A 23,349-nucleotide genomic window follows, 5' to 3' on the forward strand; every position below is an offset into this window, starting at 1 on the left:
TGGAAAAAAGTCCCCAGAACCTTTAAAGCTGCATGGGCCCTCTATTTTCACATGGAAAACTTCAGTCAACCCTCATAGTAACCCTGTAAGGGGGCCCACTGTAATTAAGAAGACTGCCCAGTATACCAGTGGCCAAGCCGTAAAGGACGAAGTCTCTAACTCCTGGTCTGATTCTCTCTCCAGAGGGGCCTGGGGCAGAGGAACCAGCCCACCAGCCCCAAAGTGGTTCCTGACACTGCCTTGGGCTCAGCATTTGCCGCTTCCTTGAGCAGAGAGGACACACCCCAACCAGAGGCCTGGCCCCTGTGTCATCCAGACACACCACCTGTATGCTGTCCTCCACACATTCACCCACAAGTGATCAGGTAAGGGGTAAGCACTGGACTTGGATCCAGAAAACTGCTCAAATCCCAGCTCTGCCATTTATTTCTACAAGAACTTCCCAAGGTCTCAATTTCCTTACCTGAGAATCTCATCCCCACTCCTTTAGCTGCTTGCTTACAAAACTAGGGGAGGGGTGTAAGAAAGAGCTTATCTCAGGTTCCTGCACATTCTAACTCCTATGCTCATGTCCCTTCTTGCCACATCCACTCAGATCAGCCCCAGCTGTCTCCAGAAAGCCTTCCTGGCTGTCCCAGAAGCTGGAAGACTAGAGCTTAGAGCTTACCAGTGTTCTCCTTGTCAGTATCAGACAGGACAGTCAGCGAGAAAGTCGGTGGTGGTGGTGGTGGAGGTGGCGGTGGGAGGAGGTGGAGCGCAGCGAGATAGCCTGGCGGGAGAAACTGGGGCTGCGGAGGCGGTGGTGGCGGCGGGTAGAAGCTTGGCTGGAAGTCTCCCACCGGTTCTGGCACCTGCACAGCACACACGACAGAGACAGTTAGCCAGACTGGTCAATCAAATGGGGAACTCCACTTGGGTAGATTCACCCATGGTCCGAAACACTTTGGCACAGTGCACTAGGGAAGGGGTGTTCAGCAAACACCTGCCAAGTGGCTAAAGGCAAGAAGGAATATAGGCACTAAGATAGCCCAGATAGTGCTGGGAACAACCAGCAGTAACACTGGAACCTTCTGTATACATTTAGGTCCTTATGACTCTAGGAAGAAGCTTTTGGTACCAGCTTTGTTGTAATGATAGGAAACAGGTTAAATAAAGTGAAGCTACAGGTCCAGAGCTGCTAAGTAGCAAAGACAAGCTTGTGCCAAGCATGTGTGACTCCACAGCCCACTCAGCTGACTGCCACCCTGTGCCGCTCTGCACTAAGGAAGTGTCCAAGTGCATCTCAACCCCACAGGGGTACCCTGGCTGGCACACGTAATGACCCCAACTCAGTGTCAGGGGCCTTTGGGAGCAAACGCCAGCAACCTGGGTGTGATATAGCTGATATTGAGGGAAGGGACTCTGGGTGACTTCAAACACCACCACCGTTTTCCATTCCTTCTTCAGTAGATAGAAGTGAACCCACCCCACAGCACAAGGGTCTGGATGGGGATGACTATGCAGCTCAGAGCTGAACTGGGAAAGGCGGGCATGTTATGAGAAATACCAATCAATTTCGGATGTGGTTCCCATTATTTATTTCTCTGAATAGATACTGCAGGGCATCTCTCCTCAAGCTGTGTTTCAGGAAACCCCCATGTCCTACAAGATAATTTCTGAGTTCTCTGAAAACTGTGATCAGTCAATTGAGTTTGAGAAATTCCACATAGTGAATAATCCAGTATCTCCTAACTTTATGTGACGGCGGAAAATGGAAAAAAGTCCACTTGTTAAGTGCCTACTACGTGCCAGGCCCATGCATCACTCCTTATGTGATCTGTTCAGCCACCTTATGAGATAGTCCTCCTACCCCCACTTTACAGACTCTGAGCCTGAGTGAGGTCCTTGGAGGCCAGGAAACTTCCCAGGTCAAGTGGCTAGCAAATGGTGGAGGGTGGATTGGACTTGAGGTTGTTCCAACTCCAGAGCCTGTGCACCTTTGTGAAGAGGAGGATAGAGGGAGCAATGCAGCAGCAGGTGGAGAGGGACAGGAAGAGGAAGGGAGATGTCATCTCTGGGGAATACCCCAAAGACTAGGCGGGGGCAACAGACAAGGATGAAAGTAATTCATAGGCTCTTGGATTTGAAACAGCCTCACAAATAGATGCCTGATCCTCTCTCCAGACGTGAAGGGGGGGTGGAAGGGGGGATTATTAGTGCTTTAATTCCAAGCTCCTCAGCCAAGTCTGTCCCTGGATCACAGCTCCTGCCTGGGGCCTGTGGTGGCAGCTCAGGCCCAGATAAACGGACTGAAATCACACTCTTAACAAAGGCTGTCTGGCGGGCCTGTCAATCAGAGCCCTGCCCTGGACAGCAGGCTGCAAGCTTCTGGGTGAGCAGACGGTACATGCTGCACTTGGCCAGAGCCTCCTCTTTGTGTGGAGGCTGGAGACGGCTCACTGTCTCTGGGCTGAGCTGCAATGGGGTGGCCAGAGGCAGTGCCCACATTTCAGGTGGAGAACACAAGGCAGTGAGAGTCACGAGGCATGCATGCTCCACCTCTAAGCAGAGACACACTTAGGACAGCAGAAAGGTTCTTAAACTCCTGAGTCAGGGCAAACAAGGTATAATCCTGGCCCTGTCTGTCACCAACTGGCTGCGTCATTTTAATCCCAGTCAGTCATTTAACAGTTTTGTGACCTGTGACTAAACACTTAACTTCTCTGAGTCTTTTTCTTCAACTCCAAAATGGGATAATAAGACCTATCTGGAAGGTCAGTGGCATACCCTGGAAATTAATCAGATCAGTGGTCCTCAAACTTTCCCCTTTCAGTCAGTTGAGAACCATATATTTCAGTAAAACTTCACCATATCGAAAGCAGACAGATGAGATGCTGCCAGAGCTGAAGCTGCCCCGTCCCCAACCTGCCTGGACACAGCTCCACCCCCAAGGGACTGGCTCCATGTTCTTTGGTTGATAACTTTTGTTTTGTAAATTATCAATGTTCACCTTTCTTCTTAATCCCCCTCCATACTAAACACAGAAGCCTGCTCTCTCATCATTCCTCCCAGGGAAACATCTTAGATACCCACAGTTAGGGTTTTAGCTCTGAGGGAGGAAGTAATGGTAATGTCGAATCTCCATGACTTTGCTCTGCATTTGATCCAATCTCCCCCACAGATCCAGCTTTATGGAACCAAAGTCTGGACTGGTCACCTGGCCTCTCACTGTACTGTAGTTCTAGTGGCCCTCAGAGATGGTCAAGAGGGCTTTTAAGATCCTAGTCTGGAAGGAGTTGGTAATCAAGGCCGCAAAACTTGGTAGCACCACACAACAGGGTTGACCTGACGATTATCATAACTTCAGCCTTAAAGAAAGTGCTTGTTAATGACTGACCTTTTAATCTTATAAAAAGATTAAATTTCATTCATTCTTTCAACAATATTTTCTAAGTGCTGGGGGGGGGGGGGGGGTTTTCTGTATTTCTCATGACTCAGCTCCAATACCTCCTCCTCCTGAAAGCCCTCTGCAGTCTATACCTATACCTGTGGGCAGGTATAGACTGGTCTTGGCTCTGCCCTTAACTTTGTGGCTCCAGGACAGTGATATTCTCTCTCTATGCGCAGAAAATGAAGGGCCCTTATCAGCATTCCATGAGTCAAGGCTAGTGGTCAGTCATCCATGGGCTTCCAGAGTCTTTTAGCCCATAGCTCTGAAAGATGCATGCCATAGCCTAGGCCTAGTGGTTCAGACTTGTCTATACACGTGCATCCCAGAAGCACACACCATACCTGGCCAGTGCTGTATCTCTCTGATCAAGGCCTCATACAGAGTGAGAATCCCATTTATGACAACTGGCTCTGTAGGGCTGAGGATCCACAAAAGCAGCAAAGACAGCTGGGATAAGGAAGAACCTGAAAAAGTCATCAGATGGGACTCACCAAGCCAGTGCCATGGTAATGGCTGCAGGAGACATGCCTGAAGCCCCTCTGCAGGGGGATTCCCGAGGTCGGGGAAGCATCCTGGTAGCCCAGTGGATACGGGCGGTAGGAGTGCATGCTGGGGCAGCCAGGGTACAGCTTCGAAGGCTCTCTCTCCAGGTAGTCAGACCCCATCACACAATCCGAGTTGATGTTCCGAGGGAACCCTGAAAAAGGTAAGCCACAAGGGAAGTATAATATTAGAAACATGGAGCTAGGGAAAGGAACAGCACATTACCATCCCAGGGGAGCAGAGTAATAAACATATTCACTTACCCAAAACTCCCACCTCCATTATGGTTCTGACCTCACTGCTTTTTACTCCTTCAACCACATCCCAGTGTTCTTAGAAACAGCACAACCTATCATAGCCATGAAGCCCCATACGGGCTGTTTCCCGCCACCCTGTCATCATGCTAGAACCTGGCAGTTTCTCATCCTTCTCAAGGCCTCTGCAGACACTATTCCCTCTGCTTGAAAGGTTTTTTCTCCTAAACCCAATGTGGCTCCTTAAGTCCACAATACTCATCTCCTCCTCTTCTTTAAAACAGTTAAGTCATTAGTTCTTAGAGATCTGTACACCAATTTGTGCATTAAAAAAAGATTTATTTATTTAATTGTATTTATTATCTTATTATTTTACTTTAAATTTGCACATGCATTCACAGGGGGTGCGGGGTGAGAAAGCAAGCCACCAGGTCAGGGACTCAAGGTGCAGTTGGCCATGTGAGAGTCCAGCACCTCAACCACCATGCCATCTGCTAGCCTGATTTGTGGAATTTTTAAATAAATGCTGTCCCTCGCACAAGGACAAGATCATTGGGCAAACTATGTAACTTCTCCATGACATCATCACTAGTGTCTGTCATGCTGTAAGCATTCAGTCCCTGTTTGGTGAGAGGGGGAAAAAGGCACCCTTTGTCCTCAAAAGGGTGGCTTTCTCCTAGGATGGCTGTTTGGGATCTCTCTTGGTCTGCCATCAGACAGCCAGTTCCCTAGGGACCTAGATTTTCCTAGAAAGTCCCGGGTGGCAGAAATGACATTCAGGGAGCATGCAAACCAACTTCCTCAACATAGAGAAGGACTGCCACACAAAGAAGGTGCCTGCCCAAGGTCACAGGGTAAGCCACCTCCAGCCCACCCCTCTGAGCCTTATGCCCTCCCTCCCACATTGCCACACACCGAGACCACCAGCTAACACCCAAAGAGCTGTTTATGAAAGTCTCAGGTCTACAGGTGACTTGAAACTACTGAAAGCAAGGCTGCTCCATGCCCTGATGTTAAGAGAGCTAGATCCCACATGGCTGACTCCATGGCTTAAAAAATACACAGTGTGGCCAGCAGGTGGTTAGGGTGCTGGATCCCCCATGGCTGACTGTGCAGTTAAGAGTCCAGGGCTGGCTGCCTGAAAAACACACGCTGGGTGTGTGTGTGCCCCAAAATCCCAAGGGGAGACTAGAGAAGGGATTGCAGGAGGCCCATCACCCTGGGGCATGATTTCTCACTTTTCTTTGCTCTCTCTCTCTCAGTCTCTTGCCAGCAAGCAAATGTGTCTTATGGCAAAAAAAAGAAAAAAGAAAAAGAAAAAAAAAAAAGGAAAAGCGTGATCAGGTAGCAAGGGAATACACTCTCACTGTAAGCTCCGAGGACTAGCAGCCTCAGTGAATCCATGCCCAGCAGAAGGGACCAATGGAGAAGGGAATGCAGCGTCACGACACCCAAAGAGAGGATGCTTTCTCTTTTCTCTCTGATAAACCCACATGCCCTATGACAAATTAAAAGCAAAAACAAAAAACTCAAGCAGGAAGACATAGGGAACAAATAACGCAATTAACGCAGAAGGTGAGGGAAGAAAAAGAAAAATAAAACACCTCAGTTGACCAACTGCTGTTCTCTTCTGAGGTACAGACTTGTCCCACTTCAACCCACGCGCAAGGAAAGGGCGGGAAGCGACGCGCAGGCGCACTGGGCCAGAGCGCGGTTGAGGGGAGGAGCTTCCAGTGAGCAGAAAGTGCGGGAAGGGAGCGCAGGCGCCGATTGAACAAGCCCAACTGCATGGACGCACTGGGGGAGGAGCCTCCAAACGGAGAAAAGGGCGGGAAGTGGCGCGCAGCCGCATTGAGCGGGGGAACTACTGAAAGGAGGGGTCTCAGACTGCAGACAGGACAGGGTGCGCAGGCGCAGTCATAGTTTAGCTACCCGCCCGCAGAGAAGTTGGGGGAGGGCCTTCCCGCCCAAAAAAAGGGAAAAAAGAGCCGCGCAAGCGCACTGAGAGGGTCTCCCTAGGCTTGCGCTCCAAAGAGGGGACGCTGCTAAGCTGGCTGGGGGCCATCTTTTTGTTGCAAAGTGGAAAAGGAAAAACTGTACCTAAATGTGAAAAACCCTCTGGATCACCCATTCCTTCCGATCTCTTTCCTCTGGATCACCCATTCCTTTCCATCTTTTTTCCTTTTCGCAAATAGTTACCCAAATCTAAGTCCCTCTCCGGAGAAAGGTTTCTCAAAGCAAGGATACCTTGGAAATGATTTCCCCCACCCCAGCCCTCACCCCGCGGCCCATCCCCGGCAACCTGGGCTGGCCTGGACCACCAGCACGGGGAGCGCTGAGGCTGCAGCTGGGACAAGTGCCCATGACTGGGCCTGGGAATCTTACCGAAGTCGGCGAACGGCGGGCTGGGCACGGGCCGCACAGGCCTGCGCAGATCCAGGCGGCCAGGGCATCCCCCGGCTGCGGCCTCCAAGCCAAGCTGGGGCCCCACCGAACTGGGCATCACCAGCGCGGCCCGTTCGCTTGGCACCACGTGGCCGCGGCCGGCCAGACTAGGCTGGAAGGCGCTGGGGCCCGGACTCGGGCCCCGTGGGGGCCTTTCAGGGAAGTAGACAGCAGCACAGCCCTCGGGGCCAGGCTGCGCGTCTCCTGCAGCGACCGGCGGAAGTGGCGGGGGGGGGGGGGGGCAGCCGCAGTCCCGGAGGCCAGCGCAGGCCCCTGGACACACAGAGCCACCTCCTGCTCCTCCTCGGAGCCCTGCCTCTTGAGTACCTTCTGCGCTGCCATGATCTTCTGGCGCTCCGTGATCAGGTAGCACTTCTCGCAAATGCACTGCTTCCAGCGGCACTTCCCCGCGTGGCCCTTGACCGGCACCAGGAAGCCATGGTTCCGGCACCTGGAGCACTTAGGGGTGCGCAGCATCTTGTCGGCCAGCTTGGCAGGGTCTTCCTTCATAGCACAACCGCCACCTCTGGGAGCTGCAGAGCAAATGGAGCAGGGATGAGCGGCGCCCCAGAAGTCCCTGGTGCTGGGGACATTGGATACACTTGTAACAAAGTGGCTCCCAGTAGGTCCCAGGAACTGCAGCAAGACTCTTGCATTTTCCCTCCTTTTTCGGGGTGCAAAATGAGGAGTTTCTGTGCCTCAGATAATCAGATGCAAAAGACTGGGTTGTATAAATTCTTCTTGTAATGCTATTGCATGTATCTCACTTGGGTTATGTGAAATCTTAAGCATTTAATTTTTCAAACTTTGTTTTCCCGCCACTCCGTAGACTGAAGGCATTATGTAACTTCAAAAAAGGCGCGGTAATGCTCAACGGTCCACAGATTTAAAGCTCCAGAGGACTGCAGTTCTCCGTAAACCCATTGCAGTAGAAAAGTCTTGCAAGGAGCAAACTGCGGTTCTCCTTCCCAGAGCTGCTGAGTCTGCTGATTTTCTTGTTTCTCCCCTACGGAGAAGCATCCGTTCACAGTGGTGCTTTCGGAATATTCTCAAGAGGTTGGGGCAGTAAACTCAAGGATAGACCATTACAGTAATTTTCATTTTTTAAAAGTGTTGGTATAGGAATGCATTACTGGAAAGTGGCAGATTGCTGCTGATGTCTTCCAAAGTAAAGCCTTTTTAAAATGTCTTAAAGTGAAATAGAGTATTCGAGTTCTAGCCTATATCATTGCTTAACTTTACCATGAATTTAGTTATTCCCGTAAAGCAACCTAAGCCTTGGGACACTTAAAAGCTGGCATAAACCTCATAAAGTTAACCTAAGGACACAACTAAATTAATTCACATTATTTTTTTAATAGAAGTGTGTGATAGCTGAAGTTTTTAATTTTTTTCTTAAGGTCCAAAAAAAGGGAAAAGGGGGAAACTAGGGACACTAGTACCTAAACTGAGAAGCTTATCATTTCAGGAATGGTCACATTTAAGCCAGTCACGTTATGTAAAACGTATTTTTTGGAGCTAGCAGGTGGCGTAGTGATTAATATGCTGGACTCACATGGTTGCCCGAGGTTCAAGTCCCAGACAAGGTGACTTGAAACTCATAGGGTGCACGTGTGTGCATGTCCAAAATCCCAAAAGGGGAATAGAAGAGAAGGAATTGTGGCATGCCATGCCCCCCATGGCTGATTTCTCGGTTTCTGTTTCTGTCTCTCCAGCAAGTGCATGTGCCCTGCAACAAAAATCTCTCAGAAAACGAACCAGACAAAAATGTGGTTTTCAGTGCCCTTTCTTTAAAATACTCTCTTTCTGGTGGTTGGAGGGTTGAAACCTTGTCCTGGCGTCTACCTTGATTTTCCTGAGTCTCTGACTGCAGCTATATTTGGCATTTCTTAACCAGCTGCCTGAGTAGGAAATGGTTGCCCTTCTAAGGTTTATTAGACAATGGAAAGCCATAAAGTTTTCTTCTGCTTTTAAAAATTATAGTCTTGGGGGCACCAGCAGTTAGCATAGTGGCTACGTCGCTGGACTCCCATGTAGTCAACCACAGTTCAAGTCCCAGACCTGGTGGCTTAAACTCACACCGGGCACATATGCGTGCGTGCCCAAGATCCCGAGAGGAGAATGGAGGAGAAGGGATTGTGGCGTGGCTGTCCCCCCTGGGGGGTGATCTCTTGCTTCCTGTTTCTCTGTCTCTCTCTGTCTTTCTGGTGAGCGCACACACCCTATAGCAAAAACCTCTCCAATAAATAAATAAATAATAGTCCTTACCTTTTAAGATGTTTTATTTTATTTGTGATAGGGAGCATTTGTATGCATGAGAGATGGCCAGAGAGAGAAAATCATTTTCAACAGGGTTCCATCTACTAAGACCCTGGTTCCCTATCCCTTCCAATCTTGGGTGCCTGGCAAGTGTCAGGTTGACAGGCTGGGGATCCAAACCCACCATTGGCCATTTCTTGCCTCCAACGTACAGTTCAGCTCACTATTGACTGTCACCAGAGTTAACCATATTCCTCATCTTTTTTTTTTTTAATAGCTTGTGCACTCAAGGGGGTGGGGGGAGGGGGAGAAAGAGAGAGAAAGCACCCCCCAAGAGATGGACACACTGCAATTCCTTCTCTTCCATTCTCCTTTTGGGGATTTCAGCATGCATGATGTAAATGCCAGATGTGTTTTTCAAGCCGCCAGATCAGGGACTGGAAGTCTACCAGGTGGGATCAGCTGTCTTAACCACCATACCACCTGGCTGGCCTTTTATTTATTTTTTAATTTGCCAGAGGGTGCAAGCACTCTCCAGAGAGAGAGAGACAGAGAGAGAGGTGGGGGGAGTTAGAAAGCATCCTCATGGTGCATGGTCATACCACAGTCCCTTCCCCACCTCTCCCTCCTTTTGAGATTTTGGGCACACATGCATGGTGTGTTTTTCAAGCAGTTGAGTCCCGGACTCAAATCTCATGCCGGGTCACGTAGATGCAGGCCATGGGCTGGTCCTCCTCATCTTCATAAGAGGGGAAACGTAGGCTTCCTGAATTATTTAGCCCTTCAGGAATTTCACTGGGAGCTTTACATCCATTTTTAAAGTTCTAGATTTGTCTCTGCTTTGCTCTAAAACCCTCTGTTAATTGTTAATGTAAAATATATAGTCCCTTAGATAAAGGACAGGCAAGCTCTTTTTCTGACTCTACCCAAGTCAAAATGCCTAGTTTTTTTCACTTGTCCTTTGAAAATGGTACTTAAAAATTATAGTTTCCATAGTGCTGTCAAAATTTTTGGAGCATCAGCTGTGTTATTTTACCATACGGCAAATTGTAAGGTCATTTTCTGCATTATCAAATTTAAATCTGAACATCAGGTGACATTGGATAATAAGACTTAAAAAAGAAAATTACCCTCATTTACTTTCAGGCTTGACCACCCAAGCTCGCTTCATATTCTCATTAATGATTTACAGGAAAATCCTCTTCAAAGCTAGCTATTCGAGTTAAAATACTTTCTCCTTGTTAACTACAAAATGCTTCCATATTCACTTTATAGCTTTAGAGGCAAAATATACCCAAGGTGATATGAATTTGCATAGTGCCTTGAGAACATTAATAAACAACTATATATCTTTTTAATCAGTAACATTATAAGATGCAGAAGCCCCAGGGTTTTTTTTATATGGTAAACAAGTTGAAGAGAAGCTCTAGTTTATTTCTTTCTTTCCCCTAGAATTTTAGTTAGCCTAGGTAAATTTCAACAGAACTCAGTGTACTCTTGGAGAGTCAGGCAAATTGATAGTTTATTTAGGTCTATGGCTGATTACTTTTTAGACTGCTGCTTTAAAAAAAATACATTTCTTTACATTGTTATTTTAAAAGACAGTGAGAAGATACAAAATTGGAAAACTAAAAGTAAAAAAAAAAAAAAAAAAAAGAATGGGAGCAGTTAAGGATATAGTAGACCACTTTCTTCCCTGCAGCTCTGCCTTCAGAAATTTATGTTTAAAAAAAAAAAAAATCTGCATCTGAACTGGCCTCTGACCTACGGGTTAAGGCAGACAGAGCCCACATGACTGACTGTACAGTCCAGTCTGGGATCTGCTAACTTAAAAACACACATGGTGCGTGTGCAAGTACGCCCCAAATCCTGACAGGAGGGAGGAATGGGGTTGCGGAGTGACTCTGCCCCATGGGGGATGTTTTCTCCCACTCCCTCTCTGTCTTTCTGTCTCTCTGGCAAGTGTTCCACACCTTCTAACAAAATAAGGAGGGAAAAATACTTTTTTTAGGGGCCAGCAGGTGGTGTGGTCCTTGGGGCACCGGACTCCATGGCCAACAGTGGTTCAAGTTCTGGACTTGGTGGTTTGAAAATCATGCCAGGTGCATATGGGTACATGCCCAGAATGCCAGGAGGAGAATAAGAAGGGATTACTGCATGGCCATTCCCCTGGGGGGTAATTTCTCACTTTCCCTCTTTCTGTCTCTCCCTAGCGAGCACATGCACCCTGTTGAAAAAAATAAATAAATAAATAAAGGAAGAAAGAAAGTCTACATCATTGAAGGTAAGAACTTTTTTTCTCTCAAATCAATTGTTGTCTTTTATTATCTTTAAAATGTCATATGAAGGCCTTAGAAATTATTCGGCTTGTTACCGTAGTTGGAAAACTCTTAGATCTTACTCATCAGCCCGCTGAACTATACCCTTCTCAGAGACATAGATACCATCCAAGAATTTTCTTATAGCTTTTTTTTTTTTCGGCATGAGTTTTAAGCCACCGGGTCCAGGATGCAAACCGTGGTCGACTACGAGGGAGTCCAGCGACATAGCCATTACGCTAACTGCTGGTTCCCTTATATCCTTATTTTTAACTGTCGTGGCTTGCTGTATCAAAGCAGCTGAATTTGAAACAAGTTCAATATCATTGCCTTCAAGGATCAACTCATCTTTCTGGGCTTGAGATGCTGAACAAGCAACACCTGGTCTCATTCTAACCCTCCGGATTTATTTTTCACCCAAGAAATTTCGGATTTCAACAAGAGACCCATTCTCCTGAATAACGACGTTGATGGGGAAATGAGCGTACACAGACCTCATCTTGTAGCAGAAGCCCAATGTAACACCCTTGATCATGTTCTGGACGTGACTACAGATGGTGCGAACGGTCGCCAGCTCCTTTCTGTTTCCCCACCATTTGTCAAGATTTATTTTTCACCCAAGAAATTTCGGATTTCAACAAGAGACCCATTCTCCTGAATAACGACGTTGATGGGGAAATGAGCGTACACAGACCTCATCTTGTAGCAGAAGCCCAATGTAACACCCTTGATCATGTTCTGGACGTGACTACAGATGGTGCGAACGGTCGCCAGCTCCTTTCTGTTTCCCCACCATTTGTCAACCCGCAGCCTCTTCTTCTTCTTCCCAAGGAGGCTGAGCTCCACAATGATGTGGTTGAAGTCCCTCCGCAGGGTTCCTCGGGGGCCCTTCACGATAATGGTGCGTCTCTTCAGGGTGATGTCGACGTTCTGGGGAATGTCGACCGTCTGGTTGCTGAGAATGGTCTTCATCCTTGCAGGAGGCACAGCAAAGAGCGAAGGTAAGAATTTTTAAAAATGACAAGTTACACTTGCAGATGAATCACAAAGGAACTGCTCGGTGGTCCTATCTGCCAGTTTCAGATATGGCCTCTCTCCTCTCAGGGCCCCAAGTTTCCTCTTCTCTTTGGTTAATATGCTTGCTATTGGTACTGTTTAATTCATATTCATTTTTAAAGCCCTGGATTATGCAGTGCACGGGGGTATCATTTATAATCATTAAATATTGCGTGCCCCATAATGTTTCCTCACTGGTAGAGAGAGAAAGGAGCCTTTTTTGCCTGCAGCATCTTTCCTCCCCGCAGCAATAACCCAGATATCTGGTCTCTCCCCCTTCTTCAGGCTCTCTCCAGTGAGCAATGAAAACTTTATTGAAGATTTCAGAGAGGAGGCGGAGGGGAGGGTTTACATGACGCATCTTATAGCAGAGTGCTTTAAAATCCAGCCTTAGCATTTCTGTTCTCTCAGGGTCCTCTGCTGTGCCACACCCACTGGAGATAAACTGGTCTCTCCTCCTCCCCTCAACCCCATCCATCCATCACATCCAGCTCCTGTAGTTCCTCTCTCCTTTCTTGATGCTTCTGTCAGCCTCTGTAAGGGCCGTGGCTAACTTACTTTCCTTTATTTCCAGCACCAAATAGACATTCAATAAATAGTGTGTGAGTGAGTCCTGCCTCCCTCTCCTGCCATATCAAACTTACCATCTCCCCAATTCGTGCTGTCTATCAGTTGAGCTTCAGGACCATTTATTTGACAAACAGAACGGGGTGTGGGGGGGTCAACTTTAGCTCCTTGCTAATAGGGAGGACAACCTATACGACCTTTAATGTCTTTAATGTCTCTGTCCTTTGGTAAAATGCAAACTTGGCTTAGCACAACATGCATGTATTAAATGCCCATTACACAAGGGTACTTCTCCCTAGTAAAATCAGAGTCAAAAGGAGCAAAGGAACAAAGAAAATTAAGTTTAATCTTCCTTTTTCTGTCCCATTCCTTGTCTAGTTTCTTAGAACAGTGAATTTATAAAAAAAAAAATTGTAATGGAACCATTTTTCTGAAATCGATTATGAAAATGCCAATTTATCTTGTAAGAGTCTTTTCGATTTTGTGTCACAGAAACTATACAAATTCAATCCATAATGTAATTGAAAACAGATGTCAAGAAATACCGCTCCAAAGGCAGGTAAACTGGGAGAGAACGTATTCACGTTGTAGCTGTTTTACCTTGGCTACGTCATTTAACTTCTTTGAGCCTCAGATGTAGTAGTAATATTTGTACAATGTATTGCAAATTCCAAAGTGTGTCACAATTACTTGTTAGTGATATTGATATTTAATGGGTGCCTATGGCTCTGCAGGCATAGCCTCATTTGAACCTCCGAACAACATCTGTAAGTGAGGTACTTTTATTGTGTCCACTTGACAAATGAGAACGCTGAGGCTTGGAGTTAAGAAATGCCTTACCAGAGGTATATAGAAAGTGACAAAAGCACATATGAATAAGCTCCAAGTCTAAAACCTTTTGTAAAAAAGTTGTTTACCTCTTTGAGAGAGATAGGCACCCCTACAGGGTCTCCACACCATGATTCACCCCAGTCTAGCCAGCCCAGACCACAAGTACACTTGCAGCCAAGGGGGCTCAGGGAGGTCCTGAGATGTGAACCAGGACCTTTCCCATGTGGGTCCAGTTTCATTACCACTGTGCCACTGCCTGGCCCTCAAGTCTGAGCTCTTAACCACTCTGCTATAGTGCCATCATTTAGTTTTTTTCACTTACTTTCACTAGAAGGTGGGAGTCTCATTCTTGCACGATTAGTGAGTTAATGCATTTGCAATGCCCAGCATAGTGTCTAGGATCTGGCAAACGGCACGCAGTACTCGGTATCCAGGAGGAAGAAGGAGCAGGGGAAACTAAATAAGGAGGAGGACATAGTGTCTCTGACTTTCCTAAGGCTACCTTCAACCACGAGATTTCATTCAGGTGCACAGCCTTTCCGGATGGCATCATACTCTCCAAGCACACTGAAACCCAGGCTGTCCAGTACTGTAGCTGTTACCCTTTGTGGCTGTGGATCGCTTGAAGTGTGGCCAGTACAAATTAAGATGTGCTGAATGTGTACAATATACACCTGATTCCAGACATAGTATGAAAAGAATGTAAAACATCTCCATAAGGGCTAGCGGGTAGCATGGAGGTTAAGGCCGCTGGATCCCATGGCTGACTGTGCCATTTAAATCCCAGACCTGAAGGCTTGGAAATTATGCCAGGGGTGTGTGCGTGCATGCCCAAACCCCAGAGAGGATGGGATGGCCATCCCCCTGGGGGGGGATTTCTCCTTTCCCCTGCCTATCTCCAGCCAGCACACCTGCCCTATAGGAAAACTAAACAAACAAAAGCTCCATAATTTTATGTAGATTTCATATTAAAATAATATCTTGGATATATTGAGTTAAATAACATTTTAGATGTGCTTTTTACCTATTTAATGTGGCCACCAGAAAACTAAGCATTATGTATACGTCCTGCATTGCATTGGTACTCCTGTCCAGCAGCACCAGTGGAGCCTCCCTCCACTTTCAACAGCAGCTCCAATTCAAGCTGTTACCACGTCTGCATGCGGGAGACACCACTATGTCTCTTCATCGTGTTGGTAAGATGGCCTTCACTAGCATATGTCTCTACTCTTTGCCAGGTAGGGATTGATTGATTGATTGACTGATTGATTGATTGATGGATGGAGAGGTTTTTGCTATAGGGTACGTGTGCTTGCCAGAAAGAGAGAGACAGGAAGTGAGAAATCACCCCCCAGGGGGGATGGCCACACCGTAATCCCTGCTCTCCCTTTCCCCTCTTGGGATCTTGGGCACACATGCACACGCGCCTATGAGCCCAGAGTGAGTTTAAGCCACTGGGTCCAAGACTCAAACCACGGTCGACTACATGGGAGTCCAGCGACATAGCCATTACGCCAACTGCTGGTCCCCCAGGTAGGGCCTTTCTGATGGAATCAAAATGAAGTCTCATGCTTTAGAATTGGAAGTCTTGGGACCAGCAGGTGCCATGGTGGTTAAGGGTGTGGACTCCTACATGGCCGACCACGGTTCGAGCCCCAGACCTGGCGGCTTGCTTTCTCAGGCTCTCTCTTTTTCTCTCTCTCTCTTACGCTATCATTCTCTGGTCAAATTAAAATAAATAAATGGATAAATAAAGTTAAATAAAATAATTCTTTTTTAAAAAAAGAATCAGAAGTCTTTGACTACTAGACTATACCAACTATCAACTGAAGAATCTAATAAAATTCTATTTTGCATTTTGAATCTTCCAACTATTGATATTATTTCTATAAGAATATTTTTACATTTTTCTTATTAAGAATAAATTACCGGCAAACTACTGTGTAAACTAGAAAAGAAAGAAGGGTGTCATTATATAGTAAAGTCACAGCGTGTCAGAGACACAGAATCCATCAGACGTGCATGAGAGCCCGACCAGAGGACACGGGGTGATTAGTTGCATGCTGTTTGATAAATGGAGTCCTTGGACATTAAGTATTGGTAAGAATTCTGGAAATTTAATTTTAAATTTATTTGATTAATTCCTTTCTTCTTCTCTAGAACCCACCCGGGTCAACAATTACCGCCGCTAGGAGCATAAATAATTCCTTAAATGAAAAAAGGAGCATGATTAGTTATGAACAGGGTTCTAAATATATAGAGATTATTACCTTCTACAACATTTTCTTTAAACATGGTTAAACTTATTTAGGTTAATCAGTTTGGGGGTTGTTATTTTTTTCCCTCTTTAACATGCCACATAAATCAGGAATATTTATTTTAAGAGACAGTTTATGGAACTCCGTAATTCCCAATCTGTCAGAGTTTTACAAATAAAACTCAGTTGAATGCCTATCATTGTTTCCAATCTGGTCAAGCAAAGAGGGGAAAAAGTATACAACTCATCAAAATAATTAGTTGATTGGCGTCGAATAATGCTAGGAATAAACATTTGACCCCCTGGCACCTCATAAACCTCCTGGAATAAGGAGGATTATAAATTAGATGTACAAGATGTGAAACAGCCCAGATGCATCCTTAAGATTGTTGTGCGCATGTGGGACACACTTGGAAGTTAAAACCAAGTGTGTGTTTCCAGTTTGGCCATTCTTTGTCAGTGGCTTACTAAAGCTTTATTACTTTGGTGTGAAATGGGGAGTGAGAGGTGTGCAGAGAAGTGGGCAGAAAGAATGGAATAGGGACAACAGTGCCCCCTGCTGTCCAGTGGCCACCTCCCTTCCCTGAGAATTTAGGATTCAGAAATCTGGGACACACAATACCCCAGGAGATAATAAAACCTTTTTTTTTTTTTTCTTACGGCACGCATGCTCGCCAGACCAAGATAGAGAAAGAAAGTAAGGGATGGCCACACTACAATCCCTTCTCCTCCATTCTCCTCTTGGGATTTTGGGCACTCGGACACATGCCCCTAGCATGTTTTTCAAGCTATCAGATCGGGGACTCTAACCACACAGTAGGCCATGTGGGATCCAGCTGCCTTAACTTCTGCATCACCTGCTAGCCCTCAAACTCCCCTTAAGTATAAGGAAGTTGAGAAGAAAAAAAATTAACATTCATTGAGGGCTTCCAACATTGCAAGCATTGTGATATTTAAATTAATAATATGAAGTACATTACAAATTTAAGAAAGAATATGATCTATTTTACAGGTGAAGAAACTGAGGTTCAGGAAAGCTATATAATCCTTAAACATTTATTTCATAGCTGGAAGTGGAATAATCCAGGATTTGGACCCTACCTGCCTGGCTCCATAGAGCAGCCAGCTGCCAGGGCTGGAGGGCATGGCATAGCTCAGGTTCCTGGAAGTCCAGTGACCCACTGTCCTGATGTGCCCGGGTTGAGAGGGTTTCAGGGACACTGAACTCTCAGTGTTAAAATTCAGAAAGTCCAGGGTAAACCAGGAAGAGTTCACTGTAGCTGGAATTTAATTGAATAAAGCACCAGATTGGAAGGGTCCGTTTGGAAAGGGAGGCAGGACTGCCCAGTTGCCCATCCTGTCCCTCCCTTGGCCCAGGGGAGCAATCTCTGCCCTACCTGTTTTATGCCTTGACATATCCTGGGGCATCAGCGGAGAAGTTCACATCTCTGCCAGTTACGACTTTTTCAATTCTCGTCTCCAGTCATCAAGGTCAGTAGGAATTTCATTAATGGAATTGCTCACTCCAGGGGAGGAGATGGGCAGAGGCTGCGGCATCACAGAAGCATGAGTTCTGTGACAACCGAGGACCAGAAAAGGAGGCTAGTGTGGAATCGATGCATGTGAAATGCTTGTTAAGGTACAGGGCACTGAGCTATTGGGTCCTAACTTTTCCAAGGCCCCAAAGCGCTTTATGCATATTTTCTTGCCTTCTAGCAATCCTAAAAGGTAGTTATAATCAACCCAAATTACAGATTTAAAAATAAAAGAAAAAAGAGATAAGCACTCAAAAAGGCTGGATAACTTACCGCACAACTGGGGAGTGTTGGGGGGGTGGGGCAGAACTCAGAATTAATTTCTGCCAGCTTTATGCATATTTTCTTGCCTTCTAGCAATCCTAAAAGGTAGTTATAATCAACCCAAATTACAGATTTAAAAATAAAAGAAAAAAGAGATAAGCACTCAAAAAGGCTGGATAACTTACCGCACAACTGGGGAGTGTTGGGGGGGTGGGGCAGAACTCAGAATTAATTTCTGCCCAAAGCTGTGTGACTTTTTCCCACTATATTGCAGTGTCTGACTGTGACACAGTGATATAATGACAAAGTCAACATACCTGGTCTTTGTCCTGGTTCCTCAGACAGAGTGCCTCAAACCTTTGTGACTGAGTGATAGGAACCCTCTTTCCTTATCTTGGCCTTAGTTCTCAATGCTTCATAGGAGCTTCTGTGAAGCTTGGGATCTTCATGGTGACAATTGTGTTTTTGTATGCTAATGAGATGACCGTTGGTGGGATCCCCTGATAACTTCGGAATGGGGGCTGGTCACCAGAAACACCAAGGCATGGAACTTTCAGGACCGCCCCAACCTCTAGGGAGAGCAGAAAGGCTGGAGATTGAGTTAATCACCAATGACCAGTTGTTTACTCAATTGTGCCTCAGTAATGAAACCCCAGGGAATACCCCTAAACAGAGAACTTCTGAGAATTCCTGGGTTAGTGAACACATTGATGTGCTGAGAAGGTGTCAGGGTAGAGAGGGGATGGAAGTTCCACCCCCTTCCCCTATATCTTGCCTATGTGTCTCTTCCATTTGACTATTCCTGAATCATATGATTTCTTTTTTTTTTTTTTGAGAGGTTTTTGCTATAGGGTGCATGCGCTCGCCAGACAGACAGAGAGAGACAGAGAGACAGAAAGTGAGAAATCACCCCTCAGGGAGGATGGCCACGCCGCAATCCCTTCTCCTCCACTCTCCTCTCGGGATCTTGGGCACGCACGCACACGCAACTGGCGTGAGTTTAAACCACCAGGTCTGGGACTCGAACCGCGGTCGACTATGTGGGAGTCTAGCGACATAGCCATTATGCTAACTGCTGGTCCCCAATTTCTAATAAACAGTAAATGTAAATAGAGTGTTTTCCTGAGTTTTGTGAGTTCTTCTAACAAATTATGAAATAGGAGGTGGGGACTGTGGGAACCCCCAATTTCTAATCAATAGGTTGGAAGCGTCTGAGGCCCAGACTTGTAATTGGTATCTAAAGTGGGGATGGTTTTGTGGGATTGAGCCTTTAACCTGTGGAGTCTGATGCTAAGTTTAAGTAGTTAAAATTGGATTGAATTGTGAGACGCCAGCTTGGTGTCTGGAGAGTTGGAGATTGGTTGTTGGTGTGGGAAAAACACACATATTTGGTGTCAAGAAGGGTGAGCAGGGGACCAGCAGTTAGTGTTCACTGTATATGGTAAAGCTGAGAAAATAATTTAGGCAACTGCTTCAGTTTATTCTCACGGAGAAGTGAATTGACCAGTATCCTCCAAACACTGGGTAGAATGCTTTACCATGGGGTGATACATAAACGTAGTTAGCAGCGTGTCTACAGTCTCATTCAAAATATTTCCTATAATATTTGCTGTGAAGTACTTCCAGTTAAAAAAATGACAGTTCACCAGCTCAGATTATAAACTAATGGATATCTGGCAGACTACTCCAACACTGCAGTCACCAGAAAAACACAAGGGAGGGGAATTAATAACGGGAAGTTTTATAGCAGACATGTTTCGTACCTGTTTCTGTCACATGACATGCACTGCCAGAGAAAGTGCAAGGACAGACACAAAAACATGGAGTAAGGACACAGGGAGAAAGACATCTGCAAGGATATGTATTTGTGCAACTGGAGAGGAGAAACAAACGATGGGCCTAAGTATTCATGGCTGAAAATCAAATACCCAACATGTAAATGAACATGTCATGAAAACAAAGTGAGCCAAATGACGAGACCAAAGTAACTGCCAGATACCTGCACAGATGAGGGTTCTGTGAGCAAAGAGGAATGGGCGGCTGGCTTTGGGGGAGTCAGCCATGGAGTCTGCCATTCCAGATCTGTGAAATGGGAAGGACATCTATCTTCTACAGTTGTAGGACTAGAGTTGTTTACATCACCTGGCAAAGAGTACATACTTGAGGCCAGCAGATGGCACAGTGGTTAAGGTGTTGGATTCCCACATGGCTGACCATGGTTTGAGTCCTGGACCTGGCAGTTTGCTTTCTCCCTTTCTCTCTTTCTCTCTCTCTCTCTCTTCTCTCTCTCTCTCTCTCTCTCTCTCATCTCTCTCTGCTGAGCACACATGCCCTACAGCAAATTTTAAGAAGAATAATAAATCAAATTAAATAATATTTTTTAAGAGTACATACTCAGTAAATGTTGGCTATCATTTGATCTGAGCATTCTGTGATTGTCTGAGAGTTTATGAAAATTCTGTTAGGGACAAGGTGGGACTCTGACTCTCCTTTGGTTATTTGGTATCATGTGCCTGGCACATAATAAAAAAAATATGAGTGAATGAATGAAGGACTGTATTGTCAGTCTCTTCTCTTTACATATTAGAAATAAGAGAACATGGAAGTCTATGTCTGCCCTGTGGAATGGAAAATTCTATGTAACTTGCTAACTCAAGGTAACAGGAAGACCACAACAAAAGTGGAATAATGATTTTCAAGACAGAGATGTTGCCTGACATCCAGTACCTACCAAGGAGATAACTGTAAAAGTAACAGTGGTGGTGGTGTGCTCTGTAACGACGAATCTGCTTACAGCCTACTTACAGTCAGCATTACTGACTTTACATCTATATTTCAGGAAAGTTACTGAGCTGAGAACTGTCTGAGAAAGTTCTTGTCCTGACGCCTTCTTGATTGTTTTCTTCAACTTGTTCAAATACACTTTCTTTGGCAACATGTGTGGTACAGGACAGGTATATAGGAATGAAATTAATCAATTGAACCTATGTTTTTATAAAGTAGATGATTACCCATGCTATCTGTTAACAAAACATCTACATTGTACCTTTAGGAAATAGAAGCCTAACGAATCAGTAATTCGTGGCTACTATTCTTATTCTAAGGCTCTCTTGGCTTCTAATTTTCTCTAAACTCCTTTCTCATAGAACTCAGCATTTCCCCAAAATACATTCCATAGAAGACCGTGCCTGTGAAATGTGAATAGGTGTGATATGAAAAAAGGGGTTCTAGGATCAGCAGTTGGTGTAATGGCTGTGTCGCTGGATTCCCATGTGGTCGACCATGGTTCGAGTCTCGGACACAGCGGCTTAAACTCATGTCAGGCATGTGTGCGTGTGTGCTCAAGATCCCGAGAGGAGAATGGAGAAGAAGGGATAGTGGCATGGCCATCCCCACTGGGGGGTGATTTCTCACTTTCTGTCTCTGTCTGTCTTTCTGGTGAGCGCACGTGCCCTATAGTAAAAGCCTGTCCAAAAAAAAAAAAAAAGAAGAAAAAAAGGGGTTCTGGAGACCAGCAGTTGGCATAATGGCTATGTCGCTGGACGGGACTCCCATCAACCGTGGTTTGAGTCCTAGACCCAGTGACTTAAACTCATGCCGGGCACGTGTATGTGTGTGCCCAAGATCCCGAGAGGAGAATTGAGGAGAAGGGATTGCTGTGTGGCCATCCCCCCTGGGGGAGGAATTTCTCACTTTCTCTCTCTCTCTCTCTCTCTCTCTCTGTTTTTCTGGCGAGCGCACGTGCCCTATAGCAAAAACCTCTCCCCCAAAAAATGAAGAACAAAAGGGGTCCTGAAATCCAGTAAAATTGAGAAACACTAAATTAACAAAGCTGGTTTTTTCCCCTTTAATTCTTGCCATAGAGTGCATGCCCAGGGAGAGACAGAGGCAGAGAGGGGTAAAGTGAGAAATCAACCCCTAGAGGGGATGGCCATGCCACAACCCCTTCTCCATTCTCCTCGTGGACTTTTAGGCATGCACACACACGCACACGCACTTGGCATGTCTGGGACTCAAACCATGGAGTCAGCCAAGTGGGATATAGTGCATTAACCATCACTCCACCTGTTGGCCTGACAAAGTTGTTCTTTACTATACTATAGAACTTCCCCCTCTTTAATATGTGAATCCCCACGATCTAGCTCCAATGTAATTTTCTCAATATTTTTTTTTCTTTTTCTTTTTTTGGAGAGGTTTTTGCTATAGGGCACATGCGCTGGCCAGAAAGACAGAGAGAGACAGACAGAAAGTGAAAAATCACTCCCCAGGGAGGATGGCCACGCTGCAATCCCTTCTCCTCCATTCTCTTGGGATCTTGGGCACACATGCACACGCACCTGGCGTAAGTTTAAGATACCGGGTCCGGGACTCGAACCACAGTTGACTACATGGGAGTCCAGCGACATAGCCACTACGCTAACTGCTGGTCCCAATTTTCTCAATATTTTATTCATAATAGCAACACTCTCATTCCCCTCAGAAGTCTTCTTAGGTTGTTGTTTGTTGTTTGTTTTTTTCTAATTGTCACTTTTCCTTCTCCCTACTCCAGAAATTACATACAAGGAATAAGATTTTGTTGGAAGGCCACAAGCCACTGTAGTAAGATTTTTGTCCCCTAAGAACCATTTCACCCCCTTGGGAATGATATTTCCTCTGTTGAGAACACACATTCAGTGTGAAATGTTCCTCCAACTTCTTTGGCCACAGACCTTTTTAAAGTCGACCAATATTCCCAGCAATTCTGGGAAGTCATATTTTGGTCAACGTGGGATATTTTAACCCTTCACTGTTCTCTTGTGATTTGAGAGAGTTTTCTCTTTAATACTGCAGTTCCTGGTGGAAGACTACAATCAGGACAATAGGTCAAAAGCAGACCTGTTGATTAAGAAAACCTGTACCTGCCTCTGTCCTTCCTCTGGCCATCAGCCCTAGTTTGTGACTAGAATTTTATACTAGCCAACTTTGTTTTTAAAATTGTGATGTAACTGGACATAATGGTTATGTTGCTGGACTCCCTCATGGCCGACTATGGTTCAAGTCCTGGACCTGGCGACCTGAAACTCATGCCGGGCATGTGTGCATGCATCCCCAAGATCCCAAGAGGAGAGTGAAGGCAAAGAGATTGCAGCGTGGCCATCCTCCCTGGGAGGATGATTTCTCATGTTCTGTCTCTCCGGTAACTGCACATGTGCTATAGCAAAAATCTCTTTCTAAAAACAAAAACAAAAAAATTGTGACATAACTTAATGTTGAGCCAAAAAGAAAAACTGTAAAGCAAAAATTATAAGGAAAAAGGGACTTTGTCAGCCTCACAAAGCCAGCATCAAACAAGGGCCAGACCCCAAGGCATGAAGTCAGATGTACGAGTTGCTCAGCTTGATGGAAATGACAACTTGTCCACCCACCTTGAAAAACTAGGTCTTTTATACTAATAAAAGGGTTACCATGCATGTGAGTTGTTCTGAAAGTTTTTATTGGACAAAGATAACAAAAAGAGTCTTACAGATGGGGGCAGGGACAGGATTGGATAAACGCCCATTAGCAGAAGTTGTGTGAAACAATTCATTGGCCGGTCAGCAGGATGTGTGAC

The 23,349-nt window shown here is 45.7% G+C and overlaps 1 protein-coding gene across 1 annotated transcript in view; it reads right to left on the reverse strand.

Moving 5' to 3' along the window:
- DMRTB1 (DMRT like family B with proline rich C-terminal 1) overlaps positions 1–7,210 on the reverse strand; it is an 8,825-nt gene extending 1,615 nt beyond the window's left edge. The window contains 4 exon segments of the mRNA XM_006149372.1: positions 668–851; positions 3,922–4,127; positions 6,613–6,900; positions 6,903–7,210. Coding sequence (XP_006149434.1) covers positions 668–851; positions 3,922–4,127; positions 6,613–6,900; positions 6,903–7,182 — 958 coding nt within the window. The 5' untranslated portion in view covers positions 7,183–7,210.
- Positions 7,211–23,349: the final 16,139 nt, after the last annotated feature.

Source organism: Tupaia chinensis, unplaced genomic scaffold (genome assembly GCF_000334495.1).
Source record: "Tupaia chinensis unplaced genomic scaffold, TupChi_1.0 Scaffold000259_1, whole genome shotgun sequence".
Classification (NCBI taxonomy): Eukaryota; Metazoa; Chordata; class Mammalia; order Scandentia; family Tupaiidae; genus Tupaia; species Tupaia belangeri.